We start from the raw sequence: 26,747 nt of genomic DNA, 5'->3' as shown, positions 1-26,747 counted from the left end.
AGAATTCAAAAGATTCGTAAAGAAAGTATTGAAATTTTCATCCATCTCGAATACAAACAAACAGGGAATGAAAGGGAGAAATGAGTTGAGAGCAAATATTACAATGGAATGAATAAAATTAATCCCATATTTATAGATTTTTTTATATATTAAATAATAAAATTAAAACGTTGACCAACGGCTAAAAATTAGTCGTTGTTTAACGACATGCAATCGGTAACCGTTGCATGCGGCTAAAAATTAAAACGTTGTGTTTTTTTTTTTTAATTTTTTAAAAAATAAAATATAAAAAAAAATAAAAACAACGAAGAAACGGCTCTGTAAGGACAGAGCCGTTTTTTTTTGTTCGAGGGAGAAACCTCCTCCCTTTCTCCCTCTGCCACGTTCGCAATAGGAGCTCCGAAGTAATACCATCTTCCTCACTAATTTATATAGGAGTATCTTAAATTTTATATACCAATAAATCATAATACTATTTATAGTTTGTTTTTGGCAAAAACAAAATAATATAATGAATTCCGGAATACATTTGTTTAATCACAAATCCTTAAGAACTTCAAAAAATTTAACGGCTAACTGTAGCTGCAATCAAATGTAACTAATATGACATAACAAATTGTAACATCATCTACAAGCTTTAGTGCTGTGGCCTCAAGAACAACCTAACCAGTGTGGTGAATGCAACATATGTAACATGATCTACAAGCTTGAGTGCTGTGGCCTCAAGAACAACCTAATCAGTGTGGTGAATGCAACATATGTAGCTGTGAATAAGACAGATATTCGCAGATTAGACAAACAGCCTGAAGAAAAGATTTGAGAATCAAGGAATGAAATTATCTTTGATCAGCAAAAGATATGCAATACAATCATGCCACATGAACATGTAATAATCGAACCAGGGGTGTTCTGACTATGAAATTGTACCCTTTGATTGAGATGCCAGGTTCGAGTATCTCTGCACATGCTCTTATCAATTAAGTGATACCGTTCATCCAAAAATCGAATCTCGGCAAAATCGAGATAAATACCTCCCTTATGTGCTAGTCATTATTCCAAAGGATAGTAGCCGCCCGTGATTTATCTCCTTCGTGTTGGCCTTGGGACGGGTTGACGGGGACGCTGGGGGCGAGCGTATTCGCCTTTGTGTCACAATGAACATATAATCAAACTTTAAGCTACTTGAAGCAACAACAATACTTTTGAGCACAAGATCTTTGAATTATGGAAGATTACAGGTTTCGTTGATCCAGCATAAATATCTTTGAAGTGAATGCATAATAGACAAAATTCTACAACAAAGTAACAACATCAAACTAACCTATATACCACGGAGAATAAGGAAATAGGTCGAAGCAAGGGGAGGAAGGGGAAGGAGTGCTACAGGTTGCCACCGCTCTGTTGCCAGAGGTTGATGATATCTGTGGCCTGGTTGAGGAGGATGATCATGCGCTTCTGCGAAATCCAAGGCTTCTCCTCGATCTTGGTTTTGAGCTCCTCCCACGCGTCCTTTCGCGGCCAGAAGAAGTAAGGGCTCAGCGGGATGGTGCCGTGGCCGGGGATCACCTGGTCGAGCGCCAGTCCGATGTTCTTCTCCATCCATATAAACCGTAGAACCAGCCGCGGCTTCTCTATGGGTTTCACCGCCACGCCCTCCATCATACGAAACCAAATTAATTTACAACGGCAACCGCAGGAAGACGAGATCTAAGTACACAACTACCTGTTTCTCCGCGGATTGCTCGCCGTCCTCAAATTGGTCAACAGCCGACGAGGCTTCTACGGCCTGGGCGGAGGCGGAGGCAGCGGCCGCCGACAGTGTACGCCGCTGGAAACGTACCCTGGCCTTGGATTCGGAAGTAACGGTTGCTCCGCCGGCGAGAGAAGGGAAGAGAGATTTGGGGGATGGAACTCGGCCATGGCGCAGAGCGGGAAGGATGGGTTGGGCAGTGACAGGGCTCGCGCACTGCATCTTCCCCGCCAATCTCTCGCTGCTCCGTTCTCCCCTCTCGCTGGCGAGCTTCACGCCCTTCAGATCTCAATTTGCTTTGGATAAGGTCCGAGAAATGTAATGGGCCGGTTCAAGGGCTATTGGTGGGCCGGCCCAACTTATATTCCCCCGCACACAATGCCTTCATCAGTGCCACAAGCTCCTGCTCCCCTTTGTGGATTGGCCTTGCGTCGAAGATATGAGATTGATGAGGGTGACGGATCGAGATCGGCTGTGGACACTTCGTCGCAAACCCTAGGCCAAGTTGATTCATGGTCTTTTGTGTTTTATTCTTTCCTTCTTTGGCTGTCTACCTCCTTAGGAAAGTCGCGCTTTCTCATTGCTGACCACTGACATCCATCTTCGTATTCAAGAGAAGTTCCAGTTTCACAGGTATTGTCTGTGTTCCTTAGAGCTGCAAGCAAAGTTAAGTTTCACATTTTGTTAATACTGTCTTCTGAGTGAAAGAGTGCCTGTTTCTGTGATTCAGCAATCCAGCATTTTTGGAGTCAATACATGCATCATTAAAATTTGATGTCATTCACTGGCCATTTTCATTTTATGGCAAGTAGACAGCTTCTTCATGTGCAAGGATGGTTTCCCACCTATGCTAACTTTGATACTTGCTTTTATATAGGTAATTTCATCTTGAACACATCTGGCATTTAGATGATGGAAAGAATAAAGTTTCCTATATTGTTAGACCATAGAGGATCAAGAAGGTTTGTTTGTCCATTTATCAACAAATAAGATTATATCTCATGATGCATTTTACTAGAAATCAGCTTCCTTTCACTGTTTACAAAATGATTCTTTTGGTGAGATATATTTTTCTTGACAGTTGATTTGTCAAGAAAATATGGAACTATACAAGAAACTAAACTTGAGGCCCATTTGATTCTATTTCACTCATGTGCATTTGCACACTATGTACTTACAAACTTTGCACAAGGATTTCTCCTTTAATTGTTAGGTTTATGAAACAAGGGAAGGGGATGACATCGATATAGGCTTCAGTTTTAGTGTCACCGAAGAAGCATATATGTGCATTCTCCTCCAACTAAGCCAACCACAAATTGATGGAACACAAATGGATGAAATTATTGCTAACAAAGAGGATGATGTTTCACACCTTTGATGAGGTAGGCAAACTTCAGGTTCGCCATAGATGAGATTATGATTTTCTGAATGGTCCAAATACAGAACCCCAAAAATGGTTGACATACTTCATGATTTAACTATGAAACATAAGGAATCTGTTGTCTCTAGGAGAATATGAGCAAAGAAACAAAATAGTTATAATTGACTTATTGTTCATTCTAGTAAACAGTGGCAATCCTTAGTATAAGTTAGCAATACCTCAAAACACCAACAATACAATCTCATCAAAATTTGTTAAAAAAAAATTGTCCAATGTTTGATAAATAGGCTTACAAAATTCTATCATATTGTTGTTCTTGGTCCATTCCAATTTCCATGAGCATGCTTTTTCTTTAGATTAAAATAAAGTGTACATATAAATACATAGGTTAAATAACACTATTTTATAGGCTGTTGTTTGTTTAGTCAAGGATTGCTCCTCAGTCAGTCACCCTACAGTCCAAGGTTTCACACTCATGAAGACCGATTACTCTGAGCCTCTTTGGAAATCAAAAAAAGAATCCCTTTTAAGTTTTATGCCACCTTGCATGGTGAAAGGATTAATTTTTAACACATTAAGCATGTGCCTCCTGCTAGGACCATGAGTCTTCCAAACCTGATTAAATCAAAGAATGAGAACCAGTAGGCAATTCGATCAAAATGCCAATGAATTGATCGATTCAGTCTGAAAGACGGGAAAGATAAGGACTAGACTTAATCCACCAACCATGGTAGACATTGCACACCAACATGAGGCATATTTGGTTTTATTAGAAGGTGGCATTAATTAACCAGTAGCAGTCAAACTTTTGGTAGGTGGAATTTCTGGATTTTAGTGTCCCAAATGGACAAGATCTACTTAACTAACTCATTCTTCTTTCCCATTGATTAATCCCACCAAGAAATTGATTTTCACAGGCAGTTGATACCAATTTTTTTCTTCACTATTGGATCTTCTAAATGTTTCTTTATCTCAATCTTCTTCTTACTTGATAGTGTAATGTCACTACACCAAGAACACCTTGCATATTGAATATCTGATCCTAAATTGTCATTTAGAATAGCTTAACATTCAAATGATCTCTAAGATTGGATGATATCGTGAATGAATTAAAGGACCCTCTTTGGATTTAAAGCTATTAATTGTCTCTTTGATATTAGATAGCCCAACTATTCCAATGGAAATCTTCTTTGTATGTCATATGAATTGTATACTTTAATGAGTTCTTTATGTTTTCTAGATATTTAAAAAGGTAAATATGAGATCAACACAGTTTCTTTAATTCAGATAATCTTCTTTTACATATAATATATATCTCTATGCTACCAAAGACTTGCATTTACCATGCACATTATCCTTCACTGTGAGGATTAAAAAACTGGAGGTAAGATTCCTCCTCGTGTTTTTGCTTATAACTAGTCAAAAAATTGCTCCTTTATTTTCCTCCAGTCATCATCATGCAGCTCATGCTTTCACACTCTTGATGACTCGTTGACTCATGGTTGGTGAAAGTTCAAAGAGAAAACAAGAATGAGAACCAAACTTCACAATTTACTGATCACAGCACCAAACATATATTCAGACTGGAGTTGAACAAGGGCCACCTCCCTTTGGTTGTCTGGGCAGGCATGGAGCTTGGCATCATACACAGGTAACATCAAACGGAATCAGTTTCAAAGTTAGGACTACAAAATTCAATTTTTCCTTGGGGCCACGTTATATGCTGCATTTTATTAAAAGGAGATTATGGTTGTCATATTGTGAGGAGTCAAAGTTTGGGTAGGTGGCATCCATGATTGGCTGTATGTCTCCCTAATCGACTAGTTAACTAACTTAGTCATCTATCCCGTTAATCTCGGGCTTCAATTTGTCGTGCCCGACTAGGAATTATTAAATTGAATTCAACTAGAAGTAGATTCCAGTTTTTGTTCATATTCTTTGATCTAGGCTCTTTATTTTATTGGCACAACTGTGACCAACTGTTACTGAGGAGCATCATAATACCAACTTAGTTTTGATAGTGCACACCAGGATTGTGGTGATTGAGGGCAAAATTGTATCATTGTGGAGCCTGAGAACATCTACTCGTAGTTCAAGCTGATTGGTTAGATCAAGATCGATATGTTATGCTATCGACATTTATCAGTCAGAAGAGATAGTTGCAGATAGGACTAACATGCTTGATTGGCAGACGAAGCTTATAGAGCAGGGGCCTTTTCTTTCCTGCGAAAGAGATCTCTCTTTTCCTTTTTTTTGATGTCATCCAAGTTAGGTATGTGTTTGAATGAATGTCAATATGTCATGGAGAACATTTTGTCAAATTAAGATGTCGATACATAATCAAATTTGGACTACTTCTCCGTGACATGTGTATCTTTAGGAGGCCAATGTGTGTGAATCTAAGCATGCTTTGATCGAGTCGTTCCTATCGACTAGGGGCTCGATTATGCCCACTCTCACTTTGTTCTTAGTTAGATGAGCCCACACTTTTTGATCATTATGAAACCATCAATTTCAATTAATTAACATGGATGTCACTAATTAATCAACATAGAACTTACCACGTGGCAGCCTTTGCCATCACATTCATATTAGGTTCAATTAATATGTCCATTTCATTCATTAGCAACGTGAAGATTTAGCATATTAGTCGAAGTGTAGTCCCCTTGCGGTGATGTGATGGTTAAAATATAAGATATTGTTACATGAGATATTGGGGTTAAAACTTGATATATCTGAGCATGTCTCCCCCCATGTCTTGTCGCTTGTACCAATGGCTAGTAGTCACTTGTGATTTACCTCCTCCGTGTTGACCTAGGGACGGGTTGGCGGAGGTGCTGGGGGCGAGCGAATCGCCTTTTACCACATATTAGTCAAAGTGTAGTCCTCTTGGGATGGTGCGATGGTTGAGGCATGGGTGCTATCATATGAGATCTTGGGGTTGAAATTCAGCACGTCTGAGTTTGCCCTCCCCCATGAGGTTTCGTGATTTACCTCCTTCTTGTTAGCCTAGGAACAGATTTGTGGGGTGTTAAGAGTGAACGAATCACTTTTTACCATATATTAGTCGAATGAATCATAGATGATTGGTCTTCGTTTTTCATTTGAATAAGTCGTAACAATTTGACGGAGTTAGGGCCACTTACCGCTTTCTATTTGTTCATCATGATCTTGCTTATAGTCGACATAGGAAACATTAAAAAAATGATCATTTATGTGGAACTGCTACATCAGCGGCTCCCTAGAGTCGATCCCATAGATATAGAGAGAGGTAAATATAGGTACACAGCTGAAAGCGTATGGTCGTGACGCTAACCCCTGGCAATGACACCTCGAGGATCGAACCCTGGACCTCTCGGTCACAAAACCATGCGACCCCAGCTGTGCTATGTCCTAAGGACAAAAAAAATGATTATTTATTATATACCTAAGGATGACAATGGGGCGGGGTGGAGGCGAGTTTGTCATCTTCATCCCTGTCCCGTCCTCATTTTTTCGGGTTCGAAGATTCCTTAAACCTTGACCCACGGGGATCAAATCTCCATCCCACTCCCATCCCCACCCTATCCATAAATTTAATTTATATTATTATTATTTTTTTTATCATTATTATTAATGATAATATTGACATTAATATCAATATTATTAATAATATTTTCAAAAAAATTAATATTAATATTAACACTATTATTAATATTTTTAAAAATCTTATTATTATTTATAATAATAATAATAATAATAATAATAATATTCGGGGCGGATTCGAGGATGGGGATAGTATTCTCATATCCGTTCCGAACTCGTCCCATCTCTGAAAAAATCAAAGATCCCTATCTTCATTTCAGATTTTTCTTGCGGGACTCCGAATCCGTGGGAAAAATTGTCATCTCTAAGATAGAGCTTAAAATCATCATAATTACTTTTTTTTTATATTCGTAAGATCGATTTTAGGGGCTGTTAATGTTAATGTGATGATTCTATAATTTTTTTAAATAATCATAATTAGCGATGACTCTACTATAAGCATAAAAAACTATCACATGAAATTGACCGTTTACATGAACTTTTGTGATAGTTCACACTAAAAGATGACCGTCGGTATGTATAGTCAAAGTTCCCACTAATAGATATGAATGTAAGAGCAATTTATTTTAAAAAAAAAAATAAAATAAAATCTCTTTTGATCCACATTAAATCCTTTTCATATCCAAAATTGAGTTTTCAATAGTATGCCTATTCATTTAGTAGCTCCAACTTAATAATAATAAAAACATATATTATGATTTTCAAAATACCTCTAACATTCATCATCTTTTTCAAAATATTAAATTGTCAAAACACTTTTAAAATTTTTATTCTATTATTAAAAATATTGCCTTTCATATTAATAAACAACTAGTTTAGATAGATGAACTAGTTTGAGACATCTTAAAAATTAATAAAATACATTTTGACTCAAGTATTTCACACGTAGTTATTTTTTAATTAATGAAATGAGAACACATGAGAAATTAATGTGCAAATTACGTATCCCGAATGGACCACGTGGTACGTGATCGTACGCATATTAATTCAATATTCAGTGATAATTTATAATTTTGGCAATCTGCAATTTATTTTAAAATTTTTTTATTTAAATACCCAATTTATAAAATTTTACAATCTTAAATTATTTATGATAAATCAAAAATTAAAAAAACAATGTAAATTTCATGAGTTAAATAAATATTTTATGTAAATTATATATAAGGACTGTGAATGTTAATTATAATAACATTGATCCTCGTTAATAGTTTTTGATGTTTTTGATAAGTATTTCTGTTTTTTTCCAAGTAAAATACAAATATTAAACATGATGGAAAATAAAAATTGATTGATGCCTCCACATTAACTCTCCACCACCGCCCTCACTCAACACGTCGCGTATCTCTTTTCCAAGCTTTTTTCTATGAGATGGACGGCAAGCGTCTATTTGATGTCCACTAATTCCACTTATTTAATAAAAAATAAAAAACATATGTAATAATAACTCCGCTATAACGATGACAAAAGATGAATACGTTTGTTCTTAGCATCCTCATTAATTTATCTCAGGATTAACACGAAAGAGGTAAATCACGAACGACTACTAGTATTTAAAATAATGACTAGCACATAAAAAAGATATTTAACTCTGTTACAATGACAAATAACATAGTACATGCCTTAAGCAATTAAAATTCAATTCTTACATAATGAAATTAAGACGTCACGAGCTATAGTATTTTTTGGATTTTACTTATTTATCTATTAATTGAGTTTGAAGGTTTGAAAAAAATAATAATAATATCAATATTTTATATTTTCATTTCGAAAATACGTGACAAGCACTATAATGCCAATTTATTTAAACCTTGACGACTAAATAGAGAAGTACGAAATGCAAGTGTTCTCCACCATTTCTTTAAAATAGCTTAATTTGTCTCAACAACAACCATGACAAATAATAACAATTATTAAAAAAAAAAAAAAAAAGACACAATTGACTAATGATTAAAATTGATCACCTTAAATTTGTTCAGATCTAATCTAAAGATCCGTTTCACATTATTTTGGCTCCATAAAGAAATATTAGAACTTTTATATTATTTTATGTGAAGATCTCTTTTATAATATTTGAATATAAATAAATGATAAAGAAAATTAATTTTTAGCCGTCATTTGATTAATGATTAAAGTCAATGAGACCAATTTTACTTAGATCTAATGGCATCTCTTTTCACTCTGATTTGAACCTTATTTTAAGACTATAATAAATCAAACTTTTGATAAAAGTTTATCGATTAATTAAATAAATTTAAATAATTCGTTAAATTAAATAAATAAATTTAAAGATTTTAACTTTTTTATATTTGTGAACAAAACTTATCAATCATATTTATTAAAAAAAACTCTTGTAAATAAATAGAGCTAGTGACAATCTTAAATTAAATTTAAAAATAAATTTAAATTAAAACTCAATAATATTTAAATGAATCAAAATCAAATTAAACAAAACCAACCTTAAGCTCAAAAAAGAACTATTTTAGCTTTCAATAAATTGATTAATTTTAGCCACAATTTGACTTTCACTAAATTACCATATCTTTTAGCCTCAACTTGATTATTTCACTCATTCATATCTTTTACTATTTCATTATCGAATAAATTGCGACCCAAGTGGATCTCAAATAGATTGGTACAATAAAAAAATATAATAAATAATCTAAGATTTCAAACCATATCCATAATAAATTATTATTTAATGACAAATTAGGTCTCAATTTGACTTGCTATCATCATGCTTTGAAGCCCGCTTTCTCTTTATGCATATTGCACCACCGTTACATTCTTTTATCGATAAAAAAAAACAAAAGAAAACTGTTACAGACATATTAAAATAACGTTATTTGCATCAAATACCGCCCGATTCCGTTTTATTTATTTATTTATTTATTGTGACGCTGATAAAATTCCGAAATCGACAAGGCAGCCGTCTCTGAAAATATATCGCTTTCAGTGACTGTCAAATCGGCATCATTAATCAGATAACGCTCCTGTGGTCTGTTACGCCCAACCAAACGACCGTTATTTTCAACCATGATGACTCATGTCCATCATTCTTACGTCAGCGGAATATATCAAAAGGATTTATATGTTATGTTTGTAAGTTTTCAATTTTGCCCTCCGAGTTTATTGACTTTAAGAATGCTTCCATTTTTTTATAAAAAAAAAATTATTATTTAACTAAAAAGCAATAAAAACATATTAAAGGGTTGCACATGAGTTAAGCAAAATTAAACTTTATTTCTCTGTATGGTCAAACAACAAACTCGAGGGTCAAAATGAAAAGTTCCAAATAATTTATAAAAAAAATACAAATACAATATTCAAATAAATAAAAAATAATAAGGTTCACCTTCCAAGCACATCTCGCAATATCGATCGAAATTAAATTATCAATTGAAAATCCAATTTGCTTTCCTTCTTTGACTTCCCACCTCACCGTCCTTATAATCCTTCCCCTCCCTTCCTCTCTCCTTCTCTCTTTCACACAACACGGCAATAACAACAACGACAATTTTAAATTGCTCAAGAGCTTGTTCTTGTTCTTTAATTTGTTCTTGAATTGCAATTAGCTAGAATTCAATAGAAGGAGATCGATCGATCGCTCGTATGGGGAACAGTTTGGGAGGGAAGAAGAAGAAGATCGCCAAGGTGATGAAGGTGGACGGCACCACCCTAAGGATGAAGCCGCCGGCGCACGCCGTCTCCGTGCTCAGGGACCACCCGGGCTACACCCTCCTCGACGCCGACGAGGTAAAGCGTCTCGGCGTCCGCGCGCCGCCGCTCGACCCGGAGGCGCCGCTGCTCCCCGGGAGGCTCTACTTCCTGGTGGAGCTCCCCCGCGCGCCGAGTCACCGCACGCCGCGCCGCGCCTGGTCGGGCGCGCTCCAGGTCAGCGCCAAGGAGCGGCTGGAGAGCCTCCGCCTCACCCGCCGCACCTTGTCGGACCTCTCGGTCCCCGCCGGATCCGGCGGCCAGTCGCCTAATATCTCCGCGGCGGAGGAGACCAAGGACGGCGGGCTCCGGCTGAAGATGAGGCTGCCGAAAGCCGAGGTGGAGAAGCTGATGCTGGAGAGCAAGGACGCCGCCGACGCCGCGCGAAGGATCATGCAGCTGTGCGCCGCCAGGGAAAGCGCGGCCCCGACGCCCTCGTCGTCGGTCATGTCGTCGCCGGAGCCGCCGACTCCGACGCTCCGGACCCCGCGCACCCCTCGCACTCCACGCACGGAGGTAAGTGATAAGATAAGAAACCTCAAAATGCTGATAATTTGATGCCTTTTCCCCTCTCAATATTTTCGATAAACACAAAAAAAAACACACACACACAATTCTATTCAAACGATCAAACTACCAAATAATTTTAATTCAATAAATTTGGTAAATCATGAAATTATTGTCTGGATTCTAGTCTCAAAAACAATTTGTCTGATAAAAAAAATATTTAGAATTAGAAGCTTCCTCGTGAATTCCTCAAATTAAATGAATGAAGTGTAGCGAAAGGAAAGCTTGCCCGTGATTAATGGGGAAGTCAAAATCAATTTAAAGCAGCGTGTCAAAGTCGTGTTTGATACAATAACAATACTGTGTTACAAAAATGTAGACCCGTAGAAAAGGTCAACGAGGCTGTTAAATAAGTCCACGATCCCACACTGTGCATTAAATCACAATTCAATTTCCCTTTTTTTTATTATTAATTAATTTTTTTCTTTATTTTGTGATTTGCAGAAGAGGACGAGGTTCGTGGCGTTGCCGGACGAGATCATCGCATGATGGTGGTGTTTCGGCAAATCATTAAGATACGATTAGTGGGTAATGGTTATGTAATTAGGGTACGTAATTGTACAATTATTTGGAGAAAAAAATATGAATTAAATCAAGAAATTAATTACTTACGGAAGATGTGAGTGGAGATGGAACATGAGAAGCTGCTGGGGCGTTTCCAATTCCCCCACGAGGAATTAATATAAAAGCTAGCTGTTGCCTGTGCTTGTCGGAGTTAGATGGTGTTTTACTACACTCAACTGTATTGTTTGGTTGATTTGATGCTTCTTATTACCGAAAATCAATTAATGTTAATTAATCAGATTATATGTTATGGGGAAAAAATGTTCATTTTATTTATTATTATTATTTTTTGGGGGAAAATATCTTGAACAGGAATGTGAATGCACTGTGAATTCCAGCTGGAGATAAAAAGCTTGAACAGGTGATTCAGCTATCTCCTAAACTTGGAGCAACTGTGTTAGTAAACTTGTAGCAATTGTGTTAGTAAACTGAATCAGGCATACGCTAAACAAATAGGGGATAACGTTAGGTAGAATTTGTGTCAGATTTTCCATCTTCATCTATTATATTTGATCAAGACTATAAAATGACGCGCTGACTCCGATAGATAGTTGATCGAAAAATAATAAGCTTCTAACGATTTGAAGGGATCCTGTGCATAATCAGACGAGCTAACAAAGTGTTAGTGACCTAAGACTGTGGTAGAAATCCCTGGCTAGACCCTCCAATGCTCAAGTCAGTCTTCTCTCTTGAAAGTAGAAAAAGAACAGTAGAGAAAGTAGTAGAAAGTAGGACTTTAGATGCAAATGTTTACGTATCTTCCTAGCGGAGAAAATTTTCCTTTTTATACCACCTCACATAACCTCCATATCATGCTCTGATTTGTTAGAGTTTGTTAGGCGATGAAAGAAAGTGTAATTTAGATGTTTCATGATGGTTCTGAAGAATCTTTTTTCTACCCACAGTTGTACCTCTTTTGTCGTTTATGCTCCACACTATTACTGAAGTTGTTGAAGGAAAACATTGTTATAACTGACTTATTAATGGTAAATTAATTAGTTTTCAAAGGAGATTTCAAGGGAATATTTTTCGACAATTATGACAGACTATCAAAATATTGTCTGTTGTTTACCTGCTAAATGCATCTCAGCCGCTCCACCAGGTCGACCGCCCTACTTGTTATTGTATTAATCTGCTTGGCCATACATTAAATATTGTAAAAACCTGCTCAGAAACTAATATAATACTCTTATTATGTCATAAGTTCACTTGAGGAGTCATATAATAAAGCACGTATACTAAAACTATATTATAGGGATACTATAACTTCAGGTAATTTAAACCTGCCCGACCTTTGATAAACCAGGCATATATAGAGAGTCATATGCTCAATCTATTCTCATTCGAATGATAGTGTATGTATAAAGAATTTTTATGAGACAAAATGTTATTAAATCCGCCCGGGTTTTGCTCGGTCGAGTGTTCACAGAGAATCTTATGTTCGTTCAACCTTTACCCGGTCGAATTCATATCAAGAACTATATATAAGGTTAAGTATCTTTGGGTTCGTCTGGGCTTTGCCCGGTTGGGTGTTCATAGAGAACCTTATGTCTGTTTAGCCTTTACCCGACCGAATGCGTATCGAGAACTATATATAAGATTAATTATCTTTGGGCCTGTCAGGGCTTTGCCTAGCTGGGTGTTCACAGAGAACTTTATGTCTGTTCAGCCTTTATCGAGCTAAACGCGTATCAGAAACTATATATAAAGTTAAATATCTCTAGGTTCGTCCAGGCTTTGCCCGACCGGGTGTTCACAGAGAATCTTATGCTCATTTAGCCTTTACCCGGCTGAACGCGTATCAAGAACTATATATAAGGTTAAGTATCTCTGGATTTGTCCGAGCTTTGCCCCGCCGGGTGTTCACAGAGAATCTTATGTCTGTTCAGCCTTTACATGCTAAACGTGTATCAAGAACTATGTATAAGGTTAGGTATCTCTTGGTCCGTTCGGGCTTTACCTGGCCAGGTGTTCACAGAGAACCTTATGCCCGTTTAGTCTTTACCCGACCGAACGCATATCAAGAACTATATATAAGGTTAAGTATCTCTGTGTCCGTCTGGGCTTTGGCCGACCTAGTGTTGATAGAGAAGTTTAATATTCGTTTAGGTTTACCCCATCCCAGTATTTTACATTAGAGTCATCTAAGCGAGACCCGATAATTAGGTGATCAACTGAACCATATGGGGATTGTTTTCCTATCTCAATTTTAATCACCACACTACCTTAACCAGAATCTTCCTGTCTTCTCTGAAACCTGCTCGATACAACCTGTATCAATATTCATTTTTATATTTATTTATATATCCATTGGGTATTTAACTTTTATCATCATTCCTATCTCCATCGAAAGATCGACTATCCATGTCATATCTATTAGTATATGATTAATTATTATATAAGGGTAGATTAATCTTTTGTTATTATTTTATTGTCTATTTATATTTCTTTTTCGCCTTTGTAAACCTAAATTTTTTGTAATACAATCTGCTAGCCTTCTTTTGCGGCTACCACCTTCTCTCCTTCTCTTTGTATTGACTTTTACACTCTATTTGCATTATTTGCTTTGTTTACACGGTATCAGAGTCAATCTATCTCCTCATCTTTTCTCTTGCTGAACTATGGAATAGTTTTATTTTCAGAATTCTTTGAGGCATCTATAGAAGAATTATATTTTCTTGAGTTTCAATCGTTGAATCACTTTGAGACAACGTTCCTCACATCCAGGGTTACATTTTGAACAGTGGAGATCATATTTTGAGTTCTTTGAATCCACCTGATGATAAAAAAAAATATGACTATTGATTCTGCCATCTTCATGAAAATCTGGTAGTCAAGCACAAAAATCTTTATTAGGCTACAAATTTCTCCTAGATATTGGCGATCCAATCGAGTGAAGTGATGCGACAGATTAGGCATTCCTTGTCCATCTTGGTTGTCGATTTTTCTCAGCCATTTTGTAAGCTATGCTCGTGGTGTTGTAGGAACCCTAATTGTTATCCGGTCACCTGTGAGATTCCGTCACTCTACAACCATGTTCGGTTCCAACAATACTTTCGGTCAATCTTCAACTATTCCATTTGGTTCACAACCGATGTTTGGGTAAACAAACAATATTGCTACTAATCTGTTTACTCCCAAACTCTTTGGAAGCCCAAATCTGTTTGGTACATAGAATGAGAGTTTGATTTGTGGAGACACGTCTACTGGGGTCTTTGGACAACCATCAACACCTACCTTTGGTGCTTCACCAACTATGGCTTTTGGGAGCTCAATGCCTGCCTTTCGTGCATCATCAACTCTTGCTTTTAGCAATACTTCCTCTTCATTTGGTGGCTCTTCTTTGTTTGGACAGAAGCTAGCCTTTGGGACTTTTGGTTCATCTCCAAACTAATCAAGTCCATTTAGCAGTATATTTCAGCCAACACAACCAACATTTAGGAGCAGCCTCTTTGGTTCCACAACCCCATTCAGTCAATCCAGTCAACCTACATTTGGTGCTATTACTACCAAACAGTTTCAGAAGTTTTTTGCATCTCAGCCACATGACATATCTGCCTCTTCTCACATAAGTTTGTCCTCTAGTGGTACCTCAGGTATTCATCTCCCTATTTGGATCCTTGATTCTAGAGTTTTACATCATATGTTACCAAATGTTAATTCTTTTATATCTATAAATTCATCTCCTTTTGTGTCGGTCATGACCGCTGATGGTTCTCCCATGTCATTAGTTGATGTTGGTTCTATTTGTACGTCTAATTTATCTACGTCTAATGTATATTATATTCCTATTCTTACTTTGAATCTTATCTCGGTCGGTCAATTTTGCGATTCTGATTTCTCAGTTTCTTTTACTTCATCTCCATGTTATGTACAGGATTTGCGATCCCATAAGCTGACTGGGATAGGACGTAGGCAAGGAGATAATATGTATTAGAAGAGTTGAAAGTTCCGGATATTACAGCTTCTATTGTTGATTTGTCATTCTTTTAGTTAAGCTGTATTTCTTTTGATTTTTATTTATGGCATTCTCGTTTTAGACATGTTTCTTCTTCTCATTTAAAATACTTAACTTCTAAAGGAAATATAAATAGATAATAAAAAAATAATAAAAAGACTAATTTACCTCTGTCTAATAATTTATCATATACTAACATGTTCGAATCAGACTCTCCTCAAGAGGGAGGTTTGACTAGATGAGGCGGAGGATGAGATCAGTCTAGGTGGTTGAGGCTAAAGAACTTGGTGATGAAACGCACGAGGAGCAACAAATGAGAGTTGTGCGTGATCTTTGTAATCATAACTTTACTATAATAGAATAATATAAAGGTGTCTCAGTGGAGTAATTTGAATAGTGATGGTGAGTGAAATGATAATTAATCTCAATATGCTTAGTGCGCTCATGAAAGATAAAATTGCGAGTACTTTGAACGACACTGAGTTGTCACAATGCATAGGGATAGGGTTCGAGAGAAAAATATTCATATCAGCAAGTAGCTAATGCAACCAAACAATTTCAGTAGTACTAGAGGTCATAGCATGATATTCTGCTTTGGTAGAAGGATAAGAGACAATATCTTACTTTTTACTCTTCCAAGGGATAAGGGAATCTCCCAAAAAAACCACAAAATCTTATGGCAGACTTACAATTTGAAAAATCACCACTCCAATCTGCATCTGAATAGACACGTAACTCTAAGATAGAAGTGGAAGGATAAATAAGATTATGAAACTGGGTACCTTAAAGATATCGAAGGATGCGAAGCACAACACCCCAGTGTACTAAAGTGGGAGAACAAACTGACTAACAATATGCATCATAAGGAATGTCAGGTCTAGTGATGGTGAGATATACTAGACTGCCAACTAGAGTACGATATAAAGATGCATCTGGCAAGGGAATGTTGGGGGATCGGTGACTGACTTGAAGGGGGTTGGATAGACGATGCCCCCAAATCGTTCGCTTCCTACGTTGTTAGCTTGCGCAGCGGAATAATACAAAAATAAACAAGCTAAACAAAATACAAGACAAGAAATGCAAACCAAGCTACACGATCATTTACGTGGTTCGGAGATAAAGCTCCTACTCCACAGCGTGTCCGTAAGGTGGACGATCTCTATCCGTCGGTGGATTACTCCCTGGAAGACCTCCGGCTAGCTCAAATCTCCTTGTGAGTGGAGAAACCTCACCACAAACTCACCAAGACCTCTTGGACACAAGGGGAACTCTTGAGCACTTGTAGACTACTAATTAGACCTTAACCAAGTCTAATTTAGTCAGGGGTAACCAAACTTCCAAGCCTTGGTTATATAGGCCGCGGGTTGAAAACCCCGCCTACCAATGGACTGTCAAAACATGCAGTCGACTGCCCTATGTGGAAATTCGACCGTTACATCCCAACGGCTCGATTCCACACTAACCGAGCGAACAGAGACATTCTGTTCGCTGCCAGTCGACTGCACCAGTCGACTGCTAAAACATGCAGTCGACTGCTACAGTAGCGCTACAGTACTACTACAGCAGCGCTACAATACTGCTACAGTAAAATCCTAAAACTAGGATTTTACTTCAAGTACAATCTCTCATGCACTCGTACCCTCACCCTTATGACTCATTTGACGCTTCATTTGCAGCTTTGACCTCTTGCCTTCAAGCCTACTTCCTTTGACTCTCGTCCCTCGGATGCATTCAAGCCCGCGGCTCGCCCCCAATGTCATCCTTCGCGTATGCCTCGAAGTCGCTTCCCTCGGGCCTTGTCCTCGCTGCCTTGTCTACGGTCCCTCGGATGCTCCATCCTTCACCGGATCCGAAGCCATCAACCTGAGTCACATGTGTATCCTGCAGTCCTGCACAACTCAAGTACACATATCAAATATAAGGGTGAACCTAACTTAAACCCTTTGCCCAAACACCAAAACACATGGTCCCGCGGACCATTGGGATTGCTCCAACAATCTCCCCCTTTTTGGTGTTTGGCAATATATTTAAGTTAGGGAAAACATATAGCAAATAAACATGCTAAAACAAATGGACTTACGTTGCCAAGGCTATACACTTGGACTTACACCGCCGAATGGACTTACGATGCCAAGGCTACACACTTGGACTTACACTGCCGAATGAGCTTACGTTGCCAAGGCTACACACTTGGACTTACACTGCCAAATCAAAAACAATGCAACATGCATTTGAACCTATCACAAGGCTCCCTCTACACCTAAGCTCCCCATTGAGTTAGGAATTTTACCACAGGGCTATTTAAGAACCTATCACAAGGCTCCCCCTACACCTATGCTCCCGAGCTAGGATTTTTACGATTGCAAAGGTATTTTCAGATTTTTCTAACTAAACTTTACTTCTCCCCCTTTGCCTAACATCCAAAAAGTTCTCCAACAGGGAACACCATCAATAGAAGAGTTGAAATTGCATTTGACTCGTGAGTTTTATACGAAAGATTTGGCTGGGTCCTCTGCGTTATTTTTTAGGAGTTGAAGAACTGACTTATTCTCCCCGTGACTATCTTCTCTCATAATCCAAATATATTGGTGACATTCTGGAGCAAGCTCATCTATTTGACACTCGTACTGTTGATACTTCGTTGGAAGTTAATGCTCTGTACTCTTCTATGTTGATGGTGTTCCCTTGCTAGATCCATCTTTATATCGTATTCTAGTTGACAGCCTAGTATATCTCACCATTACTAGACCTGACATTACTTTGTTGTACATATTGTCAGTCAGTTTGTTACTTCTCCTACTTCAATACATTGGGGAGCTGCGTCTCACATCTTTCAATATCTTCGAGGTACCTAGTTTTATAGTCTTCTTTATTCTTCCACTTCTACTTTAGAGTTGCGTGCCTATTTAGATGTAGATTGAGGTGGTGATTCTACATATCGTAAGTCTCCTATAGGATTTTGTGCTTTCTTGTGAGATTCCTTATCTCTTGGAAGAGTAAAAAGTAAGATGTCGCCTTTCGTTCTTCTACCGAAGTAGAATATCGGTGCTATGGCTTCTGCTACTGTTGAAATTGTTTGGTTACGTTGGCTATTTATTAATATGGGTATTTTTCTCTCGAACCCTACCCCAATGCATTATGACAACTCCAGTGTTAATCAAATTACTCACAATTCTGTCTTTCATAAGTGCACCAAGCATATCAAAATTGATTGTCATTTCACTCGCTATCACTATCAGAATGACATCATCACTTTGCCATCGGTCTCATCTTTTATGCAAATTACATATTTGCTCACCAAGGCGCATTCCGCTGCACGGTCTCAATTTTTGGTTAACAAACTCTCAATACTTTCGGTTAATGCATCATGAGTTGGGGGGGGGGGATATTAGTATATGATAAATTATTATATATAAGAGTAGATTAGTCTTTTGTTATTACTGTATTGTTTATTTATATTTTCTTTTTCCTTTGTAAACCTAAGTTTTTTGTAATACAATTCACTAGCCTTCTTTTGCGGCTACCTCTTTCTCTTTCTCTTTGTGTTGTCTTTTGCATTCTATTTGTATTATTTGCTTTGTTCATACTATCAATCATTCTATTACTATATACCATTCTTTTTAAAAAAAATATTTCAATAAACTTATAAAACTTTATTAAATTATTGTACCAGTCTATTCTTCCTCGTCTCTCACTCCTTTGATTGGGTGAAGATTTTTCGTAGAAAAGAAAATGAGATACGTGTTGATGACTGGATAAAGAAACAAACTAAGTTTTTTTTAATACGGGAAGCAAATTAAAGTTTTTTTTACTGAATAAAAATATATATCGGATATCAGATAGGGTATGAGTAAGGTTTTACTATATCCATCTTGAATCCAAAAATATTCATACCCAAATACCTGATTATTTAATCAGATTTAAAAATTTCTTTTATATCCTTCTCTATTTTGGTTAGTTAATAAATTATGATCCTATGAATAAGTACCAAAAAGTTATTGCATGTGATATGTGAGAAATTTTTGTGGAAACCTTTAAAATTAATCAGATATCAAGAACTGAACATTTGGATTTAAAACAAAATACATAGCAAGAATGTTAGGATCTTTCGTACGGAGGCTAGAGAGGGGGTGTGAATAGCCGACCCCAAATTCGCTTTCTTTCTACAAATCGAGTTAGCAGCGGAAATAAAACAGTAGAAAGGAAACGGTGAGAAGATCAAACCTCAAACTCGATGGATGTAACGAGGTTCGGAGATGAACTCTTACTCCTCGGCGTGTCCGTAAGGTGGACGAAGCCTACCAATCCGTCGGTGGATGAGTCCCCGGAGAACCGACTAATACAATATACTCCTTCTGGGTGGAGAAACCTCGCCACAATGTTTCTTGTAACAACAAGAAAGGAGTACAAGGAAAGCAAGTAGAAAGACAAGAACAATGTACAAACACTAACTCGCCTTCTCGTCGACTGCTTGTGAAGCAACAACTTCTTGGACAACAGCAGCAGCTGACCGTCGACTGGAAGCTCACACGAAGCTTACTGGGGAGAGCTCAAACAAAGCTCAGATCGCAAGCAGCAGCAAGCTAGAAGAAGGAGAGAAAGAAGAGTGACTCAGCCCTGTAGCCTCGACCTCTTTATATTACCTGTGCCTGCGAAGAACCTGCAACGAAGACAGAAGACGCAGAACCTAGCCGTTGTTACTCACAACGGCTAGATCCAGACCGATCAAGCTTCACCCTGATCGGTCTGGGCCTTGCCTGATCGGTCGTGGGGACCGATCAGGCCCTGTGCTGATCGGTCCCCAGACCGATCAGAAGGCTTCACAGAGAGTTGCCCAACTCTTTGTGTGGAATCTGATCGGTCCCTGGACCGATCCCACGTGGTAGCGTCTCTGATCGGTCCCGGGGACCGATCAGGCTCCATGCTGATCGGTCCCCAGACCGATCAGTAAGCCCACAGAACCATGATCGCCTTCTGTTTGTTATCTGATTGGTCACCAGACCGATCAGATACACAAACGTATCACTGGATCGGTCTGCAGACCGATCCAGAGCTTGGTTTTTGCCCAAACCAAGTCCCAAGTCTCCCAAACCAACATCCGGTCAACCTTGACCTGTTGGTACATCATGCTCAGCATCCGGTCACTCCCTTAACCTGCTAAGACTCCCCACCAAGTGTTCGGTCAATCCCTTTGACCCACTTGGACTTTTCTCTTCATGTCAAGTATCCGGTCACTCCCTTGACCTACTTGACCTTCTCAACACCAGATGTCCGATCATCCTTGATCCATCTGGATTTTCCCTTGCCCGGCTTCACTCACCAGGACTTTCACCTAGCTTCACTCACTAGGGTTTTCACCTGGCTTCACTCACCAGGATTTCCAATCTGCCTGGCTTCACTCACCAGGACTTCCAAACTGCCTGGCTTCACTCACCAGGACTTTCCCGAATGTCTGGCTTCACTCACCAGGACTTCCACTTTCACCTAGCTTCACTCACTAGGATTTTCACCTGGCTTCACTCACCAGGATTTCCCGACTGCCTGGCTTCACTCACTAGGACTTCTCCGACTGCCTGGCTTCACTCACTAAGACTTTTCCCCCGTGCCAAACTCCCTGTTTGGACTTTCCCCGTGCCAAGTCTCCATACTTGGACTTTCCGCGTGCCAAGCTACCTGCTTGGACTTTTCCCCGTGCCAAGTCTCCGTACTTGGACTTTTCCAGTGCCAAGTCTCCATACTTGGACTTTTCGCGTGCCAAGCTCCCTGCTTGGACTTTTCCCGAATCAGGTCAACCAGGTCAACCTTGACCTAAGGTTGCACCTACAATCTCCCAAACACCTATTCTTGTCAAACATCAAGAATACAACTCTCTTCTCGTCAAACATCGTCAAACATCAAAACACAACTCGAGTCAGGTCAACCAGGTCAACTATGACCTAAGGTTGCACCAACAATCTCTCCCTTTTTGATGTTTGACAAAATCCAAAATCAAGTTAGGTTAACCCGATAACCTAACTTAGGTTTTCCAATGTTCTTCCTTGAACATTCTTCCAAAACCTACACTCTCCCCCTTGGGACATCTCTCCCCCTTTTTGACACACATAAAAAAGAGGGAATCAAGGTCAAGAGTTTCTTCCTAATGAAAGTCCCATACCTTTCATTGAAACCCTTAATTTCCCCCTTGATACTAAACTCAACACTCAACTTAGTGACAATCCCATATCACTGATCCTCAAAAGTCTTAAAAACTCCCCCTAAAAGTCAACTCCCCCTTAACAATTAGTTAAGACTCCCCCTAAAGGTCAACTCCCCCTTGACCATTGCACCAACAATGTCTTGGAGAGTTTCAAACCTTTAGAAACCCGAAACTCAACTCCCACAGCTGAAATTTCAGACCACAGTCGAAATTCAGCAAATTCAGCACTCCTGATCGGTCACCGGACCGATCAGGACCCCTCTGGATCGGTCCCTGGATCGGTCCAGTGACCGATCTAAGTTCAGATCAGGCGGTTTCTGATTTATTCTCTCCCGAAATTCAGAAACTCACAACAAATTCTAGAAAATTCAAAAAATTGTGAAATTTTGAGGATACATTCCTCATACCATATACTGTCAAGGAAAAATAGTTTTCTATGAAAATAACTTCCATTTTTCAATCTTGATACAAAGTTTAAAAGACTTTGAAATAGTTCAAAGTTAAGTAAACTTTGTATCACAATGTTCAATGATGAATGCTATCACTAGAATGGCTTCATCAAGGTTTCTCAAATCAATTTTGAAATGATTTTTAACCCTTTAATTTAGGATCACAATCTTAGGGCTAAATGTACATGACTTGTACATAGGCTTTCCCTATGATCCTCAATTTCTTGAATTAGGCTCATCTAGGTACAAAAACTATGCACCTTGATCCTAACTCATGATCATAATATCTCACACACATCTAAAGTGTATCAAACACATCCAAGTCAATTTTGATGTGAGATATGGGTTTAGGTCATCTTAGGCTAAGTTCTCATGCATTTTCTAAACACTAATTTGATCTCAATATCAAATTGTGTTTCTATCCTTAAATCAATTTAAATTGATCATTAATGCAAGAGATGATGACATGACATGAAATAATATCATAAATAGAAGCATGTGCCAATGTCATGATGTCATGGCATAAAGTTTGGAACTTAAATAAACATGACATAAAACTAACCTAAGCATTATCATGACATTTCAAAAGATAAACTTAAATATGATGTCATGACATGTGAGGGCAAATAATCATGGCAAGATTTAGCATGAATAAGACATACCTAGATTACCTATCTAAGTATCCTTAGTCTTAGCTAATACTTAAGCTTTAACCCTTGATTGCCCTAATATGCCAAAATCCTAATTTTGACACTTCTTGAACTCTAGATTCATTCATGCCACTTAAAGATCAAATTTATCCTCAAATCTTGGCATGTTTCATTTTTCCTCAAGAGTTCTCTAGATTTTCCCAAATTGTGTCAATTGAAATTAACATCATCATTTTCCATGATGACACATTTTACTCTTCCAAGGAGTAAATATTCCATTTCATTTTCAAAGGTTCCCAAAAACCTTGAAAATGCTCCTTGAGCGTCAATTTCCTCAAAGTTGGGTTAACTACCCTTCTAATCGGAGTTGACACTCTCTAACCCATCTATGGGGTAGAGAAGATGCTCCTAGGAACCCAATACCTATTTGAGCTCATTGGGTTCACTAAATATTCACTGGGGATAACTTCCCTAGCAACCTTCCTAATGACCCTCTTAGGCTTTAAAGCCTTGGTCATTTGGGACTCATCAAGATCAACTCTAGGGGTGACTCCCCTTGTGACCTTGGTGATGGTCTTCCTAGCCCTAGATTTTGTTCCATAATCGAATGGAACATTATGATAAGTGGGCTTGACCACTTGGGACCTAGGTTTGTGACCCAAACCTTTCTTGTCCTTGGACATTGGTTTTTGACCCTTAAACCCTAGAGATGACTTCTCCAAGTTCTTAAGAGCCTTTTCCAAAGTATCAAGTCTTGACCTCAAGACTTGATTCTCCTTCTCTAATACCTCAAGTTTTAATTTGTCATTGTTCTTTGAGGCATTCCTAGGCATGTGTCTAGTCGATTTGGGATTCCTACCTAGGTTTTCCTTAGCCTTAGATGAGTTAATTCTAGGGTTGGCTTTCCTAGTGTTATCCTTATCTAGGCTCACATGTTTGGCACCTAAGCACATATATTGATTCCTAAGATTATCATGCTTATCATTCTTGACAATTACAATAAAACTACTAGCATGAGTCTTATTATTATTGCAAGAATGTGCCTTAAATGTTACCTTAGGGTTTGCCTTAGCTCCCCCTATCGACGTGCTCGGTCTCTTGTCCTTGTGAGATTTCCTCCCCCTCAGACATTGACTTCGATAATGTCCCCTTCGCTTGCATTGAAAGCACACCACGTGCTCTTTGCCTTTGCATATCGGGACTCCGGCTTTCTTGACCTTTGGCGCCGGTGGAGACTTTCTAACCCTCTTTGGACACTTACTATTGTAGTGCCCAAATTCCCTATACTCAAAGCACATTATGTGTAATTTGCTAGAAATTAAAATGCTTGAGTTACCTAGGTTTGAGGATGGATGAACGCTCTCTCCTTCATCCCTTCCGGAGGTAGAAGCTTCTTCTTCTTGCTCCGAGCTTGAAGAAGAACTCTCCTCTTCTTCTTTAGATGTTGAGTGGCCCTCAACTTCTAAATCCATTCCTCCATGATGTGAACTCCTTGGCTCACTTGACTCCTCTTCATGACTTGAAGTGGAGTTCTCCTCATGGAACATTGCCAAGTTATTCCACAACTCCTTGGCATCGTTATATCCACCTATCCTACACAAAACATCATTAGGTAAAGAGAATTCAATGATTTTCGTTACCTCATCATTGATGGTTGATTGGTGGATTTGCTCCTTGGTCCACTCCTTCTTCTCTAGGGTTTCTCCTTTCTTGTCCATCGGAGGCTTGAAACCTAATTGAACACAACTCCAATTTTCAAGGTTAGACATAAGAAAATACCTCATTCTTACCTTCCAATACGCGAAGTCGCAGCACTCGTAGAAGGGTGGAAACGTAATGTCTTCTCCGAGTCGATCCATTCTCTAGCTTGTGCTCCCACGGGTGTTAATCCGACGAAGAGCGCGCCTCGCTCTGATACCACTTGTTAGGATCCTTCGTACGGAGGCTAGAGAGGGGGTGTGAATAGCCGACCCCAAATTCGCTTTCTTTCTACAAATCGAGTTAGCAGCGGAAATAAAACAGTAGAAAGGAAACGGTGAGAAGATCAAACCTCAAACTCGATGGATGTAACGAGGTTCGGAGATGAACTCTTACTCCTCGGCGTGTCCGTAAGGTGGACGAAGCCTACCAATCCGTCGGTGGATGAGTCCCCGGAGAACCGACTAATACAATATACTCCTTCTGGGTGGAGAAACCTCGCCACAATGTTTCTTGTAACAACAAGAAAGGAGTACAAGGAAAGCAAGTAGAAAGACAAGAACAATGTACAAACACTAACTCGCCTTCTCGTCGACTGCCTGTGAAGCAACAACTTCTTGGACAACAGCAGCAGCTGACCGTCGACTGGAAGCTCACACGAAGCTTACTGGGGAGAGCTCAAACAAAGCTCAGATCGCAAGCAGCAGCAAGCTAGAAGAAGGAGAGAAAGAAGAGTGACTCAGCCCTGTAGCCCTCGACCTCTTTATATTACTTGTGCCTGCGAAGAACCTGCAACGAAGACAGAAGATGCAGAACCTAGCCGTTGTTACTCACAACGGCTAGATCCAGACCGATCAGGCTTCACCCTGATCGGTCTGGGCCTTGCCTGATCGGTCGTGGGGACCGATCAGGCCGGCTCGATCGGTCCCATCGATCGGAGGCTTCACAGAGTTGCCCAACTCTCTGTGGAATCTGATCGGTCCTCGACCAATCCCACCGTCGGGTAGCGTCCTGATCGGTCCCGGACCGATCAGACTCCATGCTGATCGGTCTCCAGACCGATCAGAAGCCTTACAGATCCCTTCTGTTTGTTATCCGATTGGTCACCAGACCGATCAGATACACAAACGTATCACTGGATCGGTCTTCAGACCGATCCAGAGCTTGGTTTTTGCCCAAACCAAGTCCCAAGTCTCCCAAACCAACATCCGGTCAACCTTGACCTGTTGGTACATCATGCTCAGCATCCGGTCACTCCCTTAACCTGCTAAGACTCCCCACCAAGTGTTCGGTCAATCCCTTTGACCCACTTGGACTTTTCTCTTCATGTCAAGTATCCGGTCACTCCCTTGACCTACTTGACCTTCTCAACACCAGATGTCCGATCATCCTTGATCCATCTGGATTTTCCCTTGCCCGGCTTCACTCACCAGGACTTTCACCTAGCTTCACTCACTAGGGTTTTCACCTGGCTTCACTCACCAGGATTTCCAATCTGCCTGGCTTCACTCACCAGGACTTCCAAACTGCCTGGCTTCACTCACCAGGACTTTCCCGAATGTCTGGCTTCACTCACCAGGACTTCCACTTTCACCTAGCTTCACTCACTAGGATTTTCACCTGGCTTCACTCACCAGGATTTCCCGACTGCCTGGCTTCACTCACTAGGACTTCTCCGACTGCCTGGCTTCACTCACCAGGACTTTTCCCCGTGCCAAACTCCCTGTTTGGACTTTCCCCGTGCCAAGTCTCCATACTTGGACTTTCCGCGTGCCAAGCTACCTGCTTGGACTTTTCCCCGTGCCAAGTCTCCGTACTTGGACTTTTCCAGTGCCAAGTCTCCATACTTGGACTTTTCGCGTGCCAAGCTCCCTGCTTGGACTTTTCCCGAATCAGGTCAACCAGGTCAACCTTGACCTAAGGTTGCACCTACAATCTCCCAAACACCTATTCTTGTCAAACATCAAGAATACAACTCTCTTCTCGTCAAACATCGTCAAACATCAAAACACAACTCGAGTCAGGTCAACCAGGTCAACTATGACCTAAGGTTACACCAACAAAGAAGACTCCTATTGAAGCAATCGCTTTATGTGAAAATCATTTAAATAATTAGTAAAATATTTACTTGAATTCTATAAATAAAATTTGAATAAACAATAAGGAGAAAATTTTATTTCCCCCTCTCCTACTTTACAAGTTTTTGGTTTTATTCTTGTATTTTTAAATATTATA

General features: G+C 39.2%; 2 protein-coding genes and 1 long non-coding RNA gene across 4 annotated transcripts; 2 read left to right on the top strand and 1 right to left on the bottom strand.

Moving 5' to 3' along the window:
* Positions 1-1,200: 1,200 nt before the first annotated feature.
* On the bottom strand, positions 1,201-2,046 carry LOC121998432 (30S ribosomal protein 3, chloroplastic-like). The gene is made up of 2 exons (XM_042553368.1): positions 1,724-2,046; positions 1,201-1,653 (listed from the first exon to the last, which is right to left on the bottom strand). Exons 1-2 carry the CDS (start codon positions 1,970-1,972, stop codon positions 1,381-1,383), a joined length of 522 nt encoding a protein of 173 aa, XP_042409302.1. The 5' UTR covers positions 1,973-2,046; the 3' UTR covers positions 1,201-1,380.
* On the top strand, positions 2,029-5,549 carry LOC121998433. Of its 2 annotated transcripts, XR_006116497.1 has the most exons (3): positions 2,029-2,383; positions 2,481-2,712; positions 2,964-5,549. It is a non-coding gene; the product is annotated as an uncharacterized LOC121998433 (long non-coding RNA). The 2 variants fall into 2 exon arrangements; XR_006116496.1 differs by having other exon boundaries at positions 2,481-5,549.
* Positions 5,550-10,182: 4,633 nt separating this feature from the next.
* LOC121998431 (uncharacterized protein At1g66480-like) lies at positions 10,183-11,811 on the top strand. The gene is made up of 2 exons (XM_042553367.1): positions 10,183-10,946; positions 11,442-11,811. Exons 1-2 carry the CDS (start codon positions 10,326-10,328, stop codon positions 11,484-11,486), a joined length of 666 nt encoding a protein of 221 aa, XP_042409301.1. The 5' UTR covers positions 10,183-10,325; the 3' UTR covers positions 11,487-11,811.
* Positions 11,812-26,747: the final 14,936 nt, after the last annotated feature.

This window comes from Zingiber officinale, chromosome 6A (genome assembly GCF_018446385.1).
Source record: "Zingiber officinale cultivar Zhangliang chromosome 6A, Zo_v1.1, whole genome shotgun sequence".
NCBI classification, from domain to species: domain Eukaryota; kingdom Viridiplantae; phylum Streptophyta; class Magnoliopsida; order Zingiberales; family Zingiberaceae; genus Zingiber; species Zingiber officinale.
This window is presented reverse-complemented; position numbering and strand designations above follow the sequence as displayed.